At 35.7% G+C, this 19,511-nt stretch overlaps 1 protein-coding gene across 2 annotated transcripts in view; it reads right to left on the bottom strand.

Annotated features, from left to right (window-relative positions):
• col9a1.L (collagen, type IX, alpha 1 L homeolog) overlaps positions 1 to 19,511 on the bottom strand; it is an 82,263-nt gene that overhangs the window by 14,634 nt on the left and 48,118 nt on the right. For both annotated transcript variants that reach the window (XM_018261946.2, NM_001093327.1), the window contains 13 exon segments: positions 19,180 to 19,206; positions 19,034 to 19,090; positions 17,901 to 17,954; positions 16,204 to 16,257; positions 14,163 to 14,216; positions 8,998 to 9,051; positions 8,672 to 8,725; positions 8,224 to 8,277; positions 7,072 to 7,125; positions 5,733 to 5,786; positions 4,434 to 4,478; positions 2,983 to 3,036; positions 2,776 to 2,829 (listed from right to left, as the gene is read on the bottom strand). In XM_018261946.2, the coding sequence (XP_018117435.1) occupies positions 2,776 to 2,829; positions 2,983 to 3,036; positions 4,434 to 4,478; positions 5,733 to 5,786; positions 7,072 to 7,125; positions 8,224 to 8,277; positions 8,672 to 8,725; positions 8,998 to 9,051; positions 14,163 to 14,216; positions 16,204 to 16,257; positions 17,901 to 17,954; positions 19,034 to 19,090; positions 19,180 to 19,206 (669 nt within the window).

The raw sequence follows: 19,511 nt of genomic DNA, 5'->3' as shown, positions 1-19,511 counted from the left end.
AAAGGTTTCTGCATTGAATTATGCCCTTAGAAATCCATGTTTGCCTGATCCTAGTTGTACAGAGAAAATATTAATCATGATCATAAATGTTACATAAACCAATTATTCATAATGCTGAATGAAAGCTACTGTAAGCAGATTATATTTCTGCATATCAAGACTGTTTCATATGTAATTTGGTTAAAAGAGGATGTAAAGATTAGTTCATCAGCATTTTCCTACAAATGTTCATATTTGATTAATTACGCTCTGATTCTCACAATAATATAATGGCATAAGTATGCATTGTTTATCCATCAAAACTGAACCATTCAATGGCAGTTACATGAATGATTCATTTTGTATTATAGGTAGACTAGCTACATACAACTGTGCTGTGATTATGCAGGGTTTTTATCTTTTCCTCCCAAGGACAAACAGTGAAGGGGCATGAAAGTGGGATATGTGTTTCGTTAAACAGAAGAGGCAGATAGAAAACCTTATCTGAGTTTTGGAAGAGAAGCAGGGTCAGGGTTGATTAGTACCTGGACTCAAAAATCCCTGGGAATACCAGGTGCCATACAACCCAGATAAAATGTATTCACTAATCAATTTAGGAAGAAACTAATAGCAGGGTTTTATATCTGAGCTTTCTGGGAGCCACATTTCTAGAAAAAAGAAATTCCCATCTAAAGTCCTGCTTTATCCTACCATGTTTCTAAATTTTCAAAGGATACACAAGTCTCACATTTTATAGATTTTAATGAGTTTCTTGGGGATATTTCATTAATCAATGTCAGTCTTCCAAGAAAAATTAAATGGCAGCTGCCTCCAGATACTCAAGGATATTTCAAAATAAGCTAGTCAGCACTTTTATTATATTGTACCATTTTGACAAGATCCTGCTGTTCTTTTGATCATTACAAGAAATTAAGATCATTACCAGTTTTCACTGTGACATGTTTAACCATTCGTGACACACCTTTCCTTTAATGAATTAGCCATGAAATCTTGTCACGTTGCCCTTTCTGTGTTTCAGGGGTCACAGAGTTAGCACAACTGTACAAGTACAATGTTTTGTTAAACTCTAATACTGAACACGTATTTCTTTTGCGTTTATATAATGTTTTAAACTTGAAAGCATTGTTAAAAAATTTTGAGTCAGAAATATGGCAGCCTTATCACAGAAGTCAGTCAAATACTGGAACAGCTGAAAAGTTTCACTCCGCGTCAGCCTAGCAGGGGAACTTTAATGTCAGGACAGATCCACAGGGATCAAAATGTATGGCCAAATGTATTCATGCGTGGGCAGCTTTAGGTTGAAGGACTTAATATTATCTTGATTAAGGCATATAGATTTGGCATAAGTATACACAATGATGCTCCTTTTTTTTATAATATTTTGCCATTTCTACCCAGTAAACTGAAGATCGACATGCAAGTTGTACATCACAAGCTACTGGAAGCGTGTTAGTGTTGTTCCTTGGAAGGATATATTTCTCTTGTGTCCTACTTCTGATCCAAAGGGTAGCAAGGTCAGGACTGTTGATACAGTTATGTTAATTGGCTACTGATGAGTTTTTTTCTAATATGTTGTGAATGTAATACAAGATAAGATGCTTTACTGGATTAGAAACTGTTGTGAATGGTGAACATAAAATATATCATAAAAATATGCACACAGAGAAACCAGCAGTTAATGCCTGATGTAGGGCCTTTTCTAAATTCAAGTGCCTGTAAAAGTTGCTCTAACCACAGCAGTTAGTACATTATTTAGATCTACTGTATGGAAAGCTGGAATCCAAGAGCAACTGGAATGCACAATGGTGAACAATCTAGCAACTTAAACTAACCCATACTTGTGAAAATGATTGCTAACATCCACTCCACTTATAATTTATGAATGCATGACAGTCCCCTTTTAAATCAATGCTGTGTTAGATATATTTACATTATTTCCAAAAGAGATCATTCAACAGTTCTACCAGAAACCTATTCCTACCCCATTAAACATCAACTTTCAATTTTCTCTGTAACTATCCTCTTGTTTGACTCTAGATTGCCTCTCAGGCAGATTTCTCCTTTTAGATCAGCCTATGCATAGTGTAAATTATACAACATTTGTAGTAGTGTTTAGCCTTCTTTCAATTTATGCAAAAACCAATGCCTGACAATTACTCCATGCTATGATGATAAAAAAATGATACATCTTTGACTGAATACTATAAATCATGAAAAAGTATATATATATATATATATATATATATATATATATATATATATATATATATATATATATATATAGATAGATATATGCTATAGATGATTTATTGGGTGCAAAGAACATATATACATATGAATGAAAGATACAATTCTGCATTTGGCCAAGGCATTCTCACAAACCCATTTAAAACCATCTCGGTACCATTTTACATGGCCAAAAATAAGCCATTCCACTGAAGTCTTTGGAAAAAGACTTAGTTATAGCAATTAATATGGCTGGATGAGAAATAACGAGATCATTAAATACATTACTGGCATTATGAAGCATAAAAAATAGCATATATAAACGAAATATAAATGCATGGCCTATACAATGCATAGTCTATACAAAAACTGATATAGTCTGTACCGCAAGGGCTCCAGTTCAAGAAATAAGAAGTTCACCTTTGATGATAATTCACTGAAATACTGAACAATCAAATTTAAATACTGAAGATTGATGTTTCTTGAGGTGACTTTTATACAGTAAAAACAGCAAATAAAAATGTAATCTAAGACATCTTGGTGACTTACCGATGAACCAACAGGTCCTCTTGGGCCAACTTCACCTTGTGGTCCTTGATCACCCTGTTTGTGTAAGAATAGAATATAACAGCATTTTATAAAGCATGTGGTATTCTATAAAATGCAATTCTTATTTGGTATTTCTACATTTTCCTTTAGGACAGAGTAAAAATTTAAAAAAAATATGCATTTTAGAAAAATAAAATTACATCTTACAGGTTTACCAGAGTTTCCCATTAGGCCTGGTACACCTGGAGCTCCAGTGTTGCCCTGTTACAAAACAGAAGAGAGAGAGAGCTTTTAAACAATATTTATTAAATGACCATTTCCAATTGCTTTCTAAAGATACTTGCTTTTATATTTTTATATTTGTGGAAAGGCCACAAAAGCACAGGCCTTGGGCAGCAGAATTTTAGGGGTGACATGCCTGCTGCATCTTAATGGATTCCGACGCTCTGGGGACATGCGGAAGATTTGCCAGCCCTTTAAATCTCCCACGTGCCATTTCCTGTGTTCCAGACCCGATGAGATAAGACTTGCGTATGCATGCTCACGCATATGCAGGGGGAGGTGGGAAGGGGGGGGACTAGTGGTCCCTGCCTAGGGGCACCCCATGTATAAATCTGGCCCTGGAAGGCCTACTGAGCAGATCTTAAGGTCTGGCCTTCTAAAGGGGTCTGGGATGTTGGCTAAGCAGGCCATAGCATAAGTGTAATCACTAAAGGCTTATTGAGCAATCCCTGCTTGTAATGCATTGCACAAAATGTTGCTAATGCTTCTATGTTTATTAGGGGCCTGTAGGTTATATTTGTCCAAGTACAGAACATCTTGGCACTGCAGTGGCACATGATGGTGTAAGAAAGTCCATAATTATTCATCTTTTTAATGATGATTGCCCATTTATGAGAGAATATAAGTGTAGGTAAAAATTCAATTGGAAACTAAGCGCTTATAATTTCCTGATCTTGTGAATGGAGCTTATTATTTGGAAGGGATTTTCTTAGGTTTGTAGAGTACTTGCTTCATGGAAACTAAAACATTGCAGACACCAGAGGCTTGTTTGTGGCAGTTTCTGTGTAGATTCAGGCAGAAGAAACTATTTTAAGGTCCCGGGACTGCTCAGTTTAACATATAGGTTTCATTGAATATACCAGGTGCCCTTTAAGTCAAGTGTTAGGTGATAAAATGATCATATTAGCTAGGAGCTGACGAGTTACAAAACACCCTCTATTGCTACAAAAGACATATAGTCCATTTTTATGGAATGTCATTATAGCATAAGAGAAGGCAGTAATATATCTTACTGCCCATTCTGTTTAATTAGCCGTAAGGTATTTTATGGCTAAGTACCATTCAGTAAATGGGTCCTTTATTCTCACCATCTCCTTTTACCACGGGTTCAATGCAAGCTAATTATTATATATGCACAATCCCATGGAATAGATGGCCATAAATTTAAATTATGCTAATGCCACTAAACTGAATGTCACTAAATAAATTGCTCGTGGAGTATCAGAAAAAAAAAGAGAAGCTTTAGCTAGACTGTAAAAATTAATTTTACAAAGACTTATCCTGCTATTGAATGCAATGTTTATGCATATACAGTGTATATATACAGTTTATATATATACAGTATATATATATATATATATATATATAATTCTTACCTTCTCTCCAGCTGTTCCCTTGGCACCAGGATTGCCTGGCATACCCTAAAAAAAAATCAATGACAGATTTATATCTGCAGACAGTATTATGGTTACTGGCAACATGAAAAGAACAACCTCACCCGTAATAATGAAATCAGTAAAATTTAAGCTTGAAAATCTTTTAACAGAAAGCTTAGTTCTCACCTATATGGGTGTTTTCAACACTGAGTTTGAATTCATTCAAGCAATTCAGAAATAGAATTGGAGCCACAGAATACCATAGGTTTGGTCTGTTGATTCTCAAAGGATATTATTGGACCCCTGAATCGATACAATTTCTTACATGGCTCTCATGGGTAAACACTCAAGCGTGTATGAGGCTTCGGCACACTGATAGTTTTCTAATCTCTTTTTTGTCCCTTAATATCCTTTTAGAAGCATCCAGTCAGCCCTTTTATTTCCACATGAATGTTTACATTTTATACCCTACACACAATACAGGATGTGAAATTAATGCACAAGCCAGTACAAGATGTTCTGCGGTGCTTCTCTTTGGTTTTATATTATTTATTATGCCGTACATAGTAGTCCAGCTTGAAAAAAGACAAACATGGCAGTATGACAGAATGGCAAAATGACTGGAACTGCCCTGCCTGCAAATTATCACAGGCAGTGTGTTTAGATTGTCCTGTAAATTAATATGATACAGACTGTAAGATTATAGATTACAGCATTATCAATTCTATTTTGAACTATATTATAGGCGTTATACAAAGTACAAGCCTTCAAGATGTTCTGTGAGCATATTTTCTTACAGAATTCTGCAGGCCAAAAGTTGTCATAAAGGTCATAAAGCTGCAAAGTACCTTCTAACAAAATATGTAAGAGAGATTAAATATTCTTTACGACTATGAAATAATATTTCTGTGGCTGGAAATACTATATACCTGCAGAATTTTTACATTCTGTATACATTTCAAACCACCTGCACTTGCTGCAGCTCTAAACCAGCATGGCCAAGGAACAAGTGCAATGCTTTATATTCACATGACTTTAAAGATTCACTGGATATAAAATATGCAGCCAGATTTTCCTACTGCAGAATGTGCTACAATTTAGCCAAATTTTAATCCAAATGCAGGATTCAATGCTTTAGCATTACAAATTGTGATTAGTTATGCATTTACAAATTCTTTTAACTCAGGCCAACATATAAAAATGCCATTGTGCAGAGTCCACAGAGTCTACATTTCTGGTTTTCTCAATACCACATATTCAGTACTAACACACAGCAGATATAGCAAGGATACTCCTTACCGGCAATCCTTGAAGTCCAACTTCCCCTGGAGCTCCTGGTTCACCAGATTCACCCTACAACAAAACATAGGTATAAATATATGGTTCTCAAAATGTGCTACTGCTAAGATATTATTTGGCTATGGTTTTCCATACAAAGATAAATATACAATATATTTAAAAAAATGTGAATATATACGTATCTATTTATTTATATTCTATATTGATCATTTTAAACCTTTGCCTATGTACAGGAAATAGCAGCAAGTAGCCTTCATATAAGCACAATTCTCACAAATAGTCGTATTTCATCTGTAAAATGGATTCAAGTTGGAAAAAAACTGATTTAAGAACTCACTGACTAATTACATTTACTAAAAGACATCTTTGTCTTTAAGGATACTTAAAGGGATTGTTCACCTTTGAGTTAACTGGTAATATGATGTAGAGAGGGATATTCTGAGACAATATGGTTAATATGCAAATGGTTTTAATTTTTTATTTGTGGTGTTTGAGTTATTACGCTTTTTATTCAGCAGCTCTCCAGTTTGCAATTTCAGCCATCTGGTTGCTATGGTCCATATTACCCTAGCAACTACAGTATGCACTGGTTTGAATAAGAGACTCTAATATGAATAGGAGACCCCTGAATAGAAAGATGTGTAATAAAAAGTAGTAATAACAATACATTTGTAGCCTTACAGAGTATTTGTTTTTAGATGGGGGTCAGTGACCCCCATTTCAAAGCTGGAAAATCAGAAGAAGAAGGCAAATAACTAATGAATAAATGAATGAATAAATGATCACAAATAAATAAAGAATACTAATTAAAAAGTTGCTTAGAATTGTCCATTCTATAATATACTAAAAGTTAACTTGAAGGTGAACCACCCTTTAATGGTGTCAGGCCGATCGTGGATCCTATAACACAACTGTACCAAACACCTTTATTCCTTTAAGCCTTTAGCATAAGCAAATAATACAAAGATTAGAATTAATAGTATAATAATGGAATGTATCAATCATGTTTTATCTATAAAGTAAAGTGCCAATTCTAGGCTATCGTTAACCTTGCCTGTTCAAGAAATCTGAATTAAATGTTTCACATTTTATAATACACTCATTATGTTTGGCATATACATTATAGGACGGGATATTAAATATGCAATGAGTTCCATGGCGTTAATACAGTGCACATGATAGATGGCAGTATTAAAACCAATCAATATCAGGGGAAAGGGAAGTGAAACAAATAACCGGGCTTTGTTGCTATTGATAAACCTGTGTTATTAATATCTCTGTTGAAGAAACTAATCTAGCAAAGTAAGAGTGCACATGCATACTGTGCTATAAATTATACCTTTCCACCTGGCAATCCTGGAATTCCATCACGACCATCAACACCAGGTAACCCCTAAAGAAAAAGCAGATGTTATGCTCATTGTTGGACAGCACCAATTTAGTGTTGTTTCTAAATTATCACCAATATGAGTAGTGAAAACAGCAATTTGCTGCAATTCTGGTTGATATAATAACCATAAAGAAGTATATTACTGATATTAAATTACATATTCATAATTTGTTGATATTTACTGATATTAAATTACTATTAAATCTAATGAGTTTATATTTGGGATCAAATACTATACCTAACATGTAAGGATATACAGTATATATATATATATATATATAAATATATATATATATATATATATATAAAGGTTCAGTTAAGAACACAAACATAATTGCAGCCATGGTGAAAAAGGCAAAGTCATTGCACAAACCTGCACCATTGGGGGAGCTGTGCATGGGCTCACCAGAAAACCTTACACTGTGGGGCCACTTTCCAAGCTATTATTTTTTCCTCTCCTCACCCAACTTTTTTATTCTCCTAGTCCTTTTACTTAATATACTCTTTCATTATTAAGCATTTTCCATAAAGAAATAAGGAATGCCCATGAAATAGGCTAAATGGATAGAAGCAGGAGGGCCCACTGACAGTTGGGCCCACTGGGAGTTTTCCTGGTATCCCGGTGGGTCAGTCCGACACTGCTTGCACTTCCACATAGTTGCACTCAACACTGCTGCCTTTTTCCCCATCTCCTGTTCTAAACTGAGCGCAAGTGCATCTATTGACACAAGGAAAACCCTGGAGCTACTATCACCTCAATAGACAGTGAACTTAAGAATCATGCACAGATGTCATTCTGACACCAACAATTCCCAGTGCAATTCCGTTTGATTTGTATCAAAGCGCACGTGCAATTGCTTGTGTTTTAACGCAATGGCTGGCTGCATTGTGGGTAAAAAACATTTCCCCCGCAAATGTACAGTAATCCTCATAGGACTGCAACTTTCTTACCCACACTGGAAAAGATTAAGTAAAAATATGTCCTGTCTGCCGTCAACATTACAGTGCACACACTGTGCCCTTTCATAGCTGTTGGCATGAATGAAAATGTCTTTGCACTTGTCTTTACATTTTCTTTAAAAATGAATCATGTAAACCTACCGACTCTCCTTTAGATCCTGGCATTCCGGTTATGCCCCTTGGTCCAACAGGTCCCTGTTAAGAAATCAGTATAAGAGCTTAGTGAGATAAAGCAGTACTGTATTTCTAAAGTTTGCTGTTATTAACCAAGAGTAGTGATGAGCATAATTTTTCACTGCAAAAATGACGCCCATAGTCTCTAATGAGTGAAAAAAAAATTTGCGCGTCAAAAAATTGTTGTGCAATTTGTTTCATGTCAAAAAAATTTGTCACGCATAAACGTTAATGCATTTTGGCGAATCTTCGCCCGTTTTGCAAATTGTTGGTGAAGCGAAACGTGTCAGATTCACCCATCACTAACCAATAGTACATGTAACAATGATACAAGTTCAATAAGGGTGTAGGGTTAGAACAATGGTTTATAGGTTGGTGTATTAAAAGTGTATATGTACCGGAAAAATATGCTTACCCGTTCCCCTTTTGGCCCTGTTTCTCCCAAAGCACCACGCTGACCTTGATCACCCTATAAAATAATATGTAATTAAAAAAATTATGTTTCTCATGTTGCTTGAAATATTTCTTACAAAGACAGAATGCTGACACATTAAAAAGAGTAGGTTAGCAGTAATTAATACAAAATATCATGATATATCTATTATACACTGCAATAATTAGAATTATCTTTATCTCATTGCTTTCATAAAACAATTGCAATTCCTCTTTGACATTATAGTATATAATGCATTATAAGGGCAAGGCAGAATACTATTTTCTATCCTTTTTTTTTTTACTTACAGTTGCACCAGCCACTCCCCGAGGACCAGGCTCTCCATCAGTTCCACGGCCACCCTATGCCACGGGCAAAGAAATATAAACACAGAGTGAATAACTCAAAAGCAAATATAATTAAATGCAATTGTTCTGATATTGGAAATATACCAATTTGTCCTGATTTTATTGCATTGCATTTGCTTATTTGCCTCCTCATGGCAAGAAGGTCCGCTATTATTACAGGAGATTTAGGATATTGACTCACAGAATAATGGCATCACCAAACAACAAGTAAACCACCACATGTAGCTTTCCCAAGAGAATGTCTCAGCTACATACAGCCAAGCTATGCAAGGAATAATGCATATATATGACTTCTGAAGAAATCGCTCAAGATGAAATTCATTTAAAATGAAAACTATCATGCTACAAATTATGCTACATAGTGCAGACATACATTATATGTGAATGCATACAGGCAATTTTCATTTCCTGATGTTTTAGACCCTCTATGTTTAATTGACAAATACAAGAGTCCTCTGCACTCAACCCATTATCAATATATTTAAGACAGAGACATTTTGTGTAGTGATGGGCGAATTTGCGCTGTTTTGCTTCGCCGAAAAATTTGTGCTAAATTCACGAAACGCCAAACAATTCTCCCAGCAAATTTTTACGCCGGTTTCGTGAATTTATTCGCCCGTGGCGAATCACGCAAATTCGTGACTGGCGAATAAATTCGTCCATCACTAATTTTGTGCATTCAGCTACTAAAAATGCCTTACCCTTTAAACAAAACAGGGATTGTTTGTCCATATATTGCAATATATTTAAGCTGGCCAACTACGTCAAAGTCATCCCATATCTGGCCAGTCCTACGCTTAATTTTCATCGGATTCATTAAGAATTCTATTGCTTAATTATACATTTTACAAAGGGACTAAGTTTTACCTGCAACTTACTAGCTGCTTTCAAAGTAAAACTCCCAAACTTGGCGGCCCTTTTATTAGACACCAGTGGGATCACCTGACATTTTTTAGTAGCAGTATGCACAAAATGTCTCTGTCTTAAATATATTGATAATAGTTTGAGTGCAGAGGACTCTTGTATTTGACTATATGTATTTTGTGGTCACAGCCTCATTGCACCCCTGCCTAATGGTTTTAAAAATTAGTGGGGAGCACAACTTTCCCTCTATGTTTAATATGTGGAATTCATTTTGAAATTATGAACCAGGCTCCACTGATGCACAAAAAGAAGAAAGAAACAGTAAGATGTAATTCACCAGTATTAAAGGGATAGATTTACTTTCTTTATGTCTGGATTGAGTTATATTAAGATGCCTTGTAGTAGGGGCAACTGTTTACCTACCCCCAATAGACTTGTTGGGTGATGCTGCAACATCTGATTCTATAGCAGCAGGAGGATTGCAATCATATGATAAACACTTGTGCGTAAAGGATTTTTTTATCATTTACAAGTGTTATGATCATAAAAAGGTAAGCTTACTAACATTAGAGATAACCGCAAAGTGAGTATTTATGAAAAAAACGCTTTTCAAAAGAAAAGAAGGGCAAAGTCTAATATGTTTCCACTGATTATATTTAGTCAGATTTAACTTATAACTATCTAGAAGATTTTATTCATATTTTACACTGATCTCCAACAGACGACAAAGACCTATGTGCACGGTCTCCAAAGAATTCATCTTTTATAGACATCTTTATGGACAATATGTACTGTGATGTGCTAGAAGAAATGAAAGGCAGTTAAATACTATATTATTTAAGGCTGGCACTGACGGTGACATTTAAGGTTATTTAAACTGCAAACTGAATAGGTATGGCTTAGATTGTCTTTTATACCACTGCATAACAGATGTTACCAACAAAGACAAATAGAAAGAGGGGAGATGAATATAACATCAAGGTTGTTTGCTTAGAGGACAAAAAGGAGACTGTCTTTCTGCTTATGGAAAGAGAAGAGTTGTTCGAAAGCAAAACTGTCATTCAAAACATATTCAGACAGGGACTAGGAAACAGGTTAATTTTGCCTTCAATATGGATGTGATAGAGAACACAATGTGCCATTAGTTCTGGATAAAACCATTTATTTTTGTCCTGCGAGAGCTCAGCTTTATCACAAACTCATTTCATTCCTTTTTAGGTTTCTCCCTTATAAATTTCATAGCATAATCTTTTGATCCCAGCAGAGATCAAACCTGTCCATATTTTTATTTTTCATTTTCCAGTGTTTAGTTTGTTAGTTTTCTGCCTAAACAGAATAATATAGATCACTGTTGAATGACAAAACATATTACCATGTCCTCTCTCCAGGCTGCAGTCATACAGCACTGTTTTAATGAGTACTGGGGGAGCTGTGCAATGTGAATATTACGTCCATCACAAGGTTATTCAATAAGCAGAAAATGAACATAAATGTGTGTTTTAAAACTGATACACCTTGCAGAGGATCTGTCAAAATGGACTCCAGTGATGACCGATATAAAATGCTTGAAGTTATATTATATTTCCTATTTTCTGGAAGATTAAATTTGATATCCCTACCCTAGAAGTGGAAATACTCAAGTGACATTGGGTGACTATTTAATTCACCCAGTCATGTGGCAAATTGGCACCTATTGAGCATGGTATACATACAAGTGTTAGTCAAGACAATTACCTCAGCGACACCTGAATGCACTCTCTAATATTTCTTTTAAAGGGATACTGTCATGGGAAAACATGTATTTTTTTAAAGGGGTTGTTCACCTTCCAAACACTTTTTTCAATTTAGTTGTTTTTAGATTGTTCCCTAGAAATAATGACTTTTTCCAATTACTTTCCATTATTTATTTTTTAAGTTTTTTCCAAAATCTAAGTTTAAAGTTGAATGTTCGTGTCTCTGGTGTTTGAGTCTGACAGCTCAGTAATCCAGGTGCAGATTCTGAACTGTTACAATTTTGCAACATTTAGTTGATACATTTCTCAGCAGCATCTCTGGAGTATTAGCAACAATTGTATCAATTCTAACAGCTGCCTGTAATGAAACCCAGAGATTTTGCTCAGCAGGGACAAAGATAAGAAATGTATCAACTAAATGTATCAATTTAGAACAGTTTACAGGATCGGCGACCCCCCCTCCCAGAGCTGCTTCAGAAGGAGAGAAATTACACTTTATACTTCAATATTAGAAAAACCGTGACACATAGAAAATAGAAAGTCATTGGAAAAAGTCGTTATTTCTGGTGATCTATCTGATAACAACTAGTTGTTTGAAGGTGAACAACCCCTTTAAACGCATCAGTTTATAGTGCTGCTCCAGCAGAATTCTGCACTGAAATCCATTTTTCAAAAGAGCAAACAGACTCTGTTATATTAAATTTTGAAATCTGACATGGGGCTAGACATCTTGTCATTTTCCCAGCTGCCCCAAGTCATGTGACTTGTACTCTGATAAACTTTAGTCACTGTTTACTGCTGTACTGCAAGTTAGAGTGATATCACCCCCTCCCTCCCCCCCCCCCCCAGCAGCCAAACAAAAGAACAATGGGAAGGTAACCAGATAGCAGCTCCCTAACAAAAGATAACAGCTCCCTGGAAGATCTAAGAACAGCACTCATTAGTAAAAGCCAAGTCCCACTGAGACTGATACAGTTAAATTAAGTAGGAGAAATAACAGCCTGCCAGAAAGTAATTCCATCCTAAAGTGCAGGCACAAGTCACATGACTGGGGCAGCTGGGAAACTGACAATATATCTAGCCCCATGTCAGATTTCAAAATTGAATATAAAAAAATCTGTTTGCTCTTTTGAGAAATGGATTTCACTGCAGAATTATGCTGGAGCAGCATTATTTACTGTGTTTAAGATCATAGAAAAAAACTCCAGACCAAGTAATTTGATGAATCATTGTCGTAATTTATAAACGTTTGTGCATTTTGTTCATGTTTTCCCATAAATGCTTATTTGTAGGTTTTCCTATTTCTACAAATAGAGGTGCATGTTGTGCAAAATATTTGCAAATGTTTTTGCATCACCACTGTGCGTGGTTGTTGTGCGTGAATATAGTGTTGGTAATTCTGCAAAAAAACAAATCTGCAAATCCCCCCCCCCCCTGCCACAGTTGTGTGTAACTCAAATGCAGAGTGAGCACATAAATATTTAAAAAATTTCCATTATGCCATATTTAAAAAGTTGTTAAGGACAATCGCAGCGTAAATACAAATTCACAATTATGATTGCACAATTATGGGGTTATAAAATAAAAGACACTAAGGGGGTTATTGATTAAAGTCTGAATGCCAAAAAGGTTTTTTTTAATAAAAATCTGAATTTTTTGTGGAAAAAAAAAAGAATTTTTCAAGAATTATTATATCCCGTGGATGGAAAAAGTCAGAATCCGAAAATCCGGCATCTCAGACCTGCCAAGGATGTATAAGTCATATATAAAAGTCAATGGGAGAGGGTCCCTATCTTATTTGGAAGTTTCTGTGGTCTGCGTTGAAATGAACCAGAAAGTACAACTATTTTGGACTTTTCGGGCTAAAAAAAAAGGAATGATTCGTAGGATTTTTGCTGGATTTTTACGGTCTTGTCCCCGATCTGATTAAATCGTGCTTTTTTAATAATAAATAAGCTCCAATTGTGGATTCTAGTGTGGTCTGACTGTATTAATTAAATTACTCAGAAAAATCCAGATTTTGACAAATATGCCCCTAAGTTTGCGCAGGAGCAGTAACCCATGGCAACCAATCAGCAGGTAGGATTTACTGGTCACCCACTTAAAAACAAACAGTCTATTGGTTGATATTGGTTACTGCTCCTGGGCAAACTTAGTGCCTCTTATTACATATGGGGGTAAGTACACTAATGTTGCCCAGCTTTGTAAATATAACATGCGCAGGGTGCTGTGTGAAATTTATAAATGAGCCCTATCGTCTCTTGTAAGAAACATAGTTACACTAAGTTAATAGGTCCCACACTCATATGCCATGACTCCCAGCATAAATGATAAGCTGAAGTGAATGTGAGCTGTATGCAGGCATATGCAATAAGATGGAGCCTTCAAAAGCTATTTAACTGGGGAGATGTAAAGAGGTATATAACAATTGATCGTTCAATTTGCTGAAGAAAACAATTGATATACATTCCGTGTATATCCCGGTTAGTGTGTAACTTGAAAACTTACCTTGCTGCCTTTGGCTCCCATAACACCAGTGATGCCTCTCAAACCTTGTGGCCCCTAAAAAAGCAATTGGTAGATATTTTTAGGAAATCATGCATATACTGTAATATGGCATGTCTTATTTTGGTTACAGGACTTGTAGACCAAAATATAAAAGTTTGCATGACTTGCATGCTCAACGGCATATGTGCAAATGACATAAGCAGAAATAATGTCACAATGTACCATGCACAGTTGTAGCGTCACCTACCACACTCGATACCCCGCCTACACCCTACCTCGATTTCGTAGGAATGTATTCAGTGGCAGGGCCCGAGTTTTTTTGTGCAACAAATATATTTACCATGAAGCATCCAAGGGCCGCCACCTTAAAGCAGCTGCCCTAAACAGAGGCCCTTGAGTGCCGATATGGTAAATATAGCCCTGGTTCTGATTAGCTGTGCCACTGAAGCGATGTTGCAGTTATCATCTCTCCAGCCAAGACTCCTAATACCACATCTTCCATTTACTATGGTTAAGGGATCTGTGAAATGTATCACAGAACTGTGGAAGGCATTGGGACAAATGTGTCTTGCCTGGAGGAGATGTCACTACAGCAACATACCAAGGACCAGCAGCACACGGAACAGTAAAACGAAGACAGCTAGTGCTTTCAAAAGCAATTACATTTACAAATAGCTTTAAAATCATTGAAAGTTTTTCAATAATGTATATTGGAAAGTTGATTAGAATTACATTTGCTTTCATTATTCAAGTTATTGTTCAACTGCGATCATTTACATCAGTAGTCAATCACCGTCAGTTACTGTCTGAAAATTTGATGTGATGTGCAGTTCAGCAAAATGCAGCAAATCAGCTTTCTCCCCTTGGATTCATATTATATTATGTGTACAAATATAAGCAACTGCAATAGTTGCCACTTGCCAATATTTTCTGAAAAACTTAAAGCGCTTTGAATAGACTGCCATCATCCTATCACTATAGTTAACAAAAAACTCAGATAACAGTAATGGCAACTAACAAGCTGTATTGCGTATCATAAAAACTTTATCTTCCAGGTTGTTTAGTGTGAAGTATACTATTAAAATGCATTTAATGCCTGCAACAAAAGGATTACTTAACCAAAGTAATGGCTTATTTAACAATTTTGTCAGCAATCAATCAGCAATTTCTTCTCACTAAGCGTAGTTAGAAAGCAAAGGACGAAAAAAGGAGCTTATTTAGAAATACCTGTAAATTATAGTTTGAGAAGATCTCCCATAACATAAAAGGAGAACAATGCAAATGGTACCCTCAGTATAAAATGGTACAGTGACCAGCAGTATAAAATGGGACCACAGTTTATTTTGAGGGTTGCTCAACAGGATTACTTCAGCGCACTGCCCAGTTTTTTTAATGCAATGGTGCTTCTTTCCTATAAGACTTCACCGCAAGTCTTCAGCATACATATAACTAGTAAAGTGAGGAGAGCAATCCAAGGCAGAAGATCTGCAACAGTGTATTTTATTAGCAGCTACAAAACACACAACATGTTTAGGGCCTCAAACGCCCTTTATCATCACTTGATAAAGGGGGTTTGAGGCCCGAAACATGTTGTGTCTTTTGAATCTGCTAATAAAATACACTGTTGCAGATCTTCTGCCTTGGATTGCTCTCCTCACTTTACTAGTTATATGTATTTTGAGGGTTGATTCCAAATGCAATCCACTAGGGCATGGACACCCTGGAAATTTTAAGTATTAAGTACATGGTCCATCCCTTACGGTGATTGTCCTCTGTAAATGAGACCATTTGCTTCTAAATATATAGAATCTAAACTTATAGCCCCCATATGCCATAGAGTATATATATCATAGAGTACATGGAGTACATGGATTTCATTATGTCATTGAAAGGGGACAATCAATGCATAATTTTATATACTGTAACAGCAGTTAGTCTACCTTTAAATTCACATCAGACTCAATAAGAACAATGAACATTTTTCCTATGAAATAAAATTGGCACATTAACAATATTGTTTCCAAAAACAGAAATGCATTACCGGAGGTCCCTGAGAACCAATTTCCCCAATTCCTCCTTGTTCACCTTCTTCTCCCTAGGGAAAACAAAAAAATATATTACAAATATTCCCGCAAGAGAAAATGTTGGCAAAGCCACTCTTACTTTTTCAGACCCTAGAACATAATGCAATGGTTTTATTACAATACCACTATCATGAATTATCCTTCAGTAATGTATAAACAAGATCAAAACCATTTTAATATAATTTTATGGCCCTTTAAATTTAACAAATGACAGCTTGACTGTGTTTAAGAAACTGCTTGCAAATTGAAACCTGTGGGACAGGGTGTACTTTAAATTCCAATGATTTCAAGGACGATTTGTTTCTAGCTAACATGATGATGGCTTATAATATATTTTCATTTGAATAAATGTACAAACAATCCAGCCTAAGTTCATCTTCTGGTTATTATTTTAAAGAATGCTACATGTGGAGCAGTTTTATACATTCATTTGTCAAGCGCAGGAGGCAGTAACCTTGATTTGTGATATTTGTGCAAAATCTATGGTACAATGGGCGATACCTACAATATGTAACATGAGCGTCTGATTTCAGCATTTGTACCAAAATATCATATTCTGAATATATTGGGATAAAGTAGCACAAATACCATAGTATATATAGTTCATTGTATATGATTGCCAAGGGACATATAGCGAATTTGAAATGGAATGGTGGCTGTAAATTTGACATAGAAGACATATAGGGCCAGATTCAATTCAGTGAGAAAAAGTTATCTCATGTTTTATCACGTGAAAACTCATGGACAAGATTCAATTCAAATTCAGTTCCAGGTTTTTCCCATAGACTTCAATAGTGTTTTCACGTTATAAACATTGAGATAAGTTTTCAGGATTGAATTGCATCTCAAATTGAATCTCGTCCTTGAGATTTCATGGATAAAGCTTTTTCTCGCTGAATTGAATCTGGCCTATAGTTGGGTGCAATAGTGGTCATGAAGGTAGTGATGTGAAACAGGAATGGTGCCATGGCGTCAGGCAGTGAGGATAAATAAAAATTGGAAACATCTAATTTTCTGGTGTGTCCATCTATAGCTACTTCAATTATTCCTGTACTGGGAATAGCTAAATGCATATAAACATGAAGGTACTGAAAGTGCTATTGGTATTACGAAGTCTATGGCATTCTAAGGCAATTTGTTTTTCCTTTTTATTTTGTATGGCTTCAAGAATATATGTTTTCACTTCTGTAGCTCTATCTTGGGATTTAAATTGCTAGTCAGGTGCCAGGCTCATGGACTCATCCTGGCATTTGTTTAAATGTCTAAGTGAAAAATGAATAGAATATGCCTGTATGATAGTGATGGGCGAATAAACTGGACAGGCAAGAATTTGAGGCGAATTTCCGGGTTTTGCCTCCGGCGATGAAATTTGCACAACTGGCATGAAAATTCGCCGTCAAAAAATTGTCGGCGACAAAAAATTTGGGATGCGTGTCGGAAAAGCCGCTTGCATCAAAACCATTGTGCGTCAACATTATTCGGATGCCCATTGACTTTAACGTCAGTGTCAAAATTGACGCGGGCGTCAAAATTCACATTTTTCCACCATTTCACGACGGGAAAAATTCGGCCATTACTACTATATAGGTACTTAAATAAAAAAAAATAAAGTATCAAAATCAATGTGATTTCTGGTTCTTAAAATAAGTGTTACCTTATGGCCTTGTTTCCCTGGTTCCCCAGCTTCTCCTTTTGCACCTTTGTGACCCTAGAAAACAGACACATAACTTGAGCATTTCATTAGATTACAAATTCATTATATAGAACAGAATTCAAATGTTAAAATAAAAGTCATGACTCTGATAATACAGCAGTATAGTTCTGATACTAGGTACATGTTAGAGTAGATCTATGTTGACTAATTGTGTGGCACTTTAACCCTTAACATTTCTGCAACAGTGCTGCCGTAAACATAAAAACAATAAACAATTAACTTAACAGTTCTAGTGCAATTAGAATGATGAAAGCAAATATCTGATTGTTGTAGGTTATTGCACTGGGACAATATCCAACACTGATGAACTTGATAACGTGAGCGATAACACAGTTGTAAACAAATAAAGACAAATTAATTAATTTAATCAATGACATAATTTGAGATGAACCTACTGCACAGCATGGTGTTGAATTGGCTAGCATTCAGCATAACTCAATACAGGTTGTCAAATGGAACTAGTTATTCATTTTATTGATTAATTGTGTAAAATGTTCACAGTTTAGGAGTAATGCAAATCAATGCTTAAAATCTGCTTCTATTTTCAATTGTTTTATACAGAAATATCCTATAGTCCTTATAATAAAAGAAGACTATAGACAATTCAGACTAGTACGTCTCCCTCATTGTGTATTCAGCAAATGTCTTTTACTTAGTAACATTGCCATGCTTTCAGTTTATACGTATTTTAATATGAAAGAAGATATGACCTGGATCAAGCAAAGTATTGCTAATGAGAGACAAAGGGATATGGTGTAATAAAGCTGGAAAACCAGAACCATTAAATATTGCTGCTAAATAAATCAATTACAGAGGTGAATGAAATGAACATTTAAGTGGGCGGAAGCCGTTACAGGGGTGTTAAGAAATGGAAGGGCAAATTCAGTCAGATACTTAAACAATGGCATCCCGACAATTATACCCTTGGCCAGCGATCCTTGTCATTGCTACTTATATCAGTGGTAAAGTTCCACTAATAGTATTTCTCCATCTATTAGGGCTATATATGCACTACTAATTACTAACAATTAATCCGTTTTATTTGTTCATGAAGGTTGCTGCTATGTTATTACCTTCATGCCTGGCAAGCCTGGATATCCTGGTTTTCCTGGTGGGCATGCAGTTGGACACTGAAACATAAAGAGAATTCTTATCAGAAACCAACTGCAAGTATAGTCAAAAACACTAATACTACTCACTACTGGAGTGCAAAACTCACCAGGGGTTCTCCTTGGGCAGTTGGGCCCTATTAAAAAGAAATTCACATGAATATTCTGTTAGTTTTATATAGTTTGTGGGTTAGCTTGCATGCAAGTTATAATGTTGTCTAACAATGTCCTTGGCCGAACCATTATAATTAAGCTTACAGGACAGCCTTGATCTACAACAAGAGGAAGAATTCTGGCATCTGTCACATTTCTTTACCAGATTCCATGCGTGCTCTGAGAATCACTGCCATATCTGTGATGCAATTCCCGTTGATATATTCTATTTTATTTGCAACTAATATATCCTCGGGGCTATTTTTGGATGACATCTGTGCAATTGATG

The sequence above is a fragment of the Xenopus laevis genome, chromosome 5L (genome assembly GCF_017654675.1).
Source record: "Xenopus laevis strain J_2021 chromosome 5L, Xenopus_laevis_v10.1, whole genome shotgun sequence".
Taxonomy (NCBI): domain Eukaryota; kingdom Metazoa; phylum Chordata; class Amphibia; order Anura; family Pipidae; genus Xenopus; species Xenopus laevis.
The sequence above is the reverse complement of the archived record's forward strand: the minus strand, read 5'-3'. Positions and strand labels throughout refer to the sequence as shown.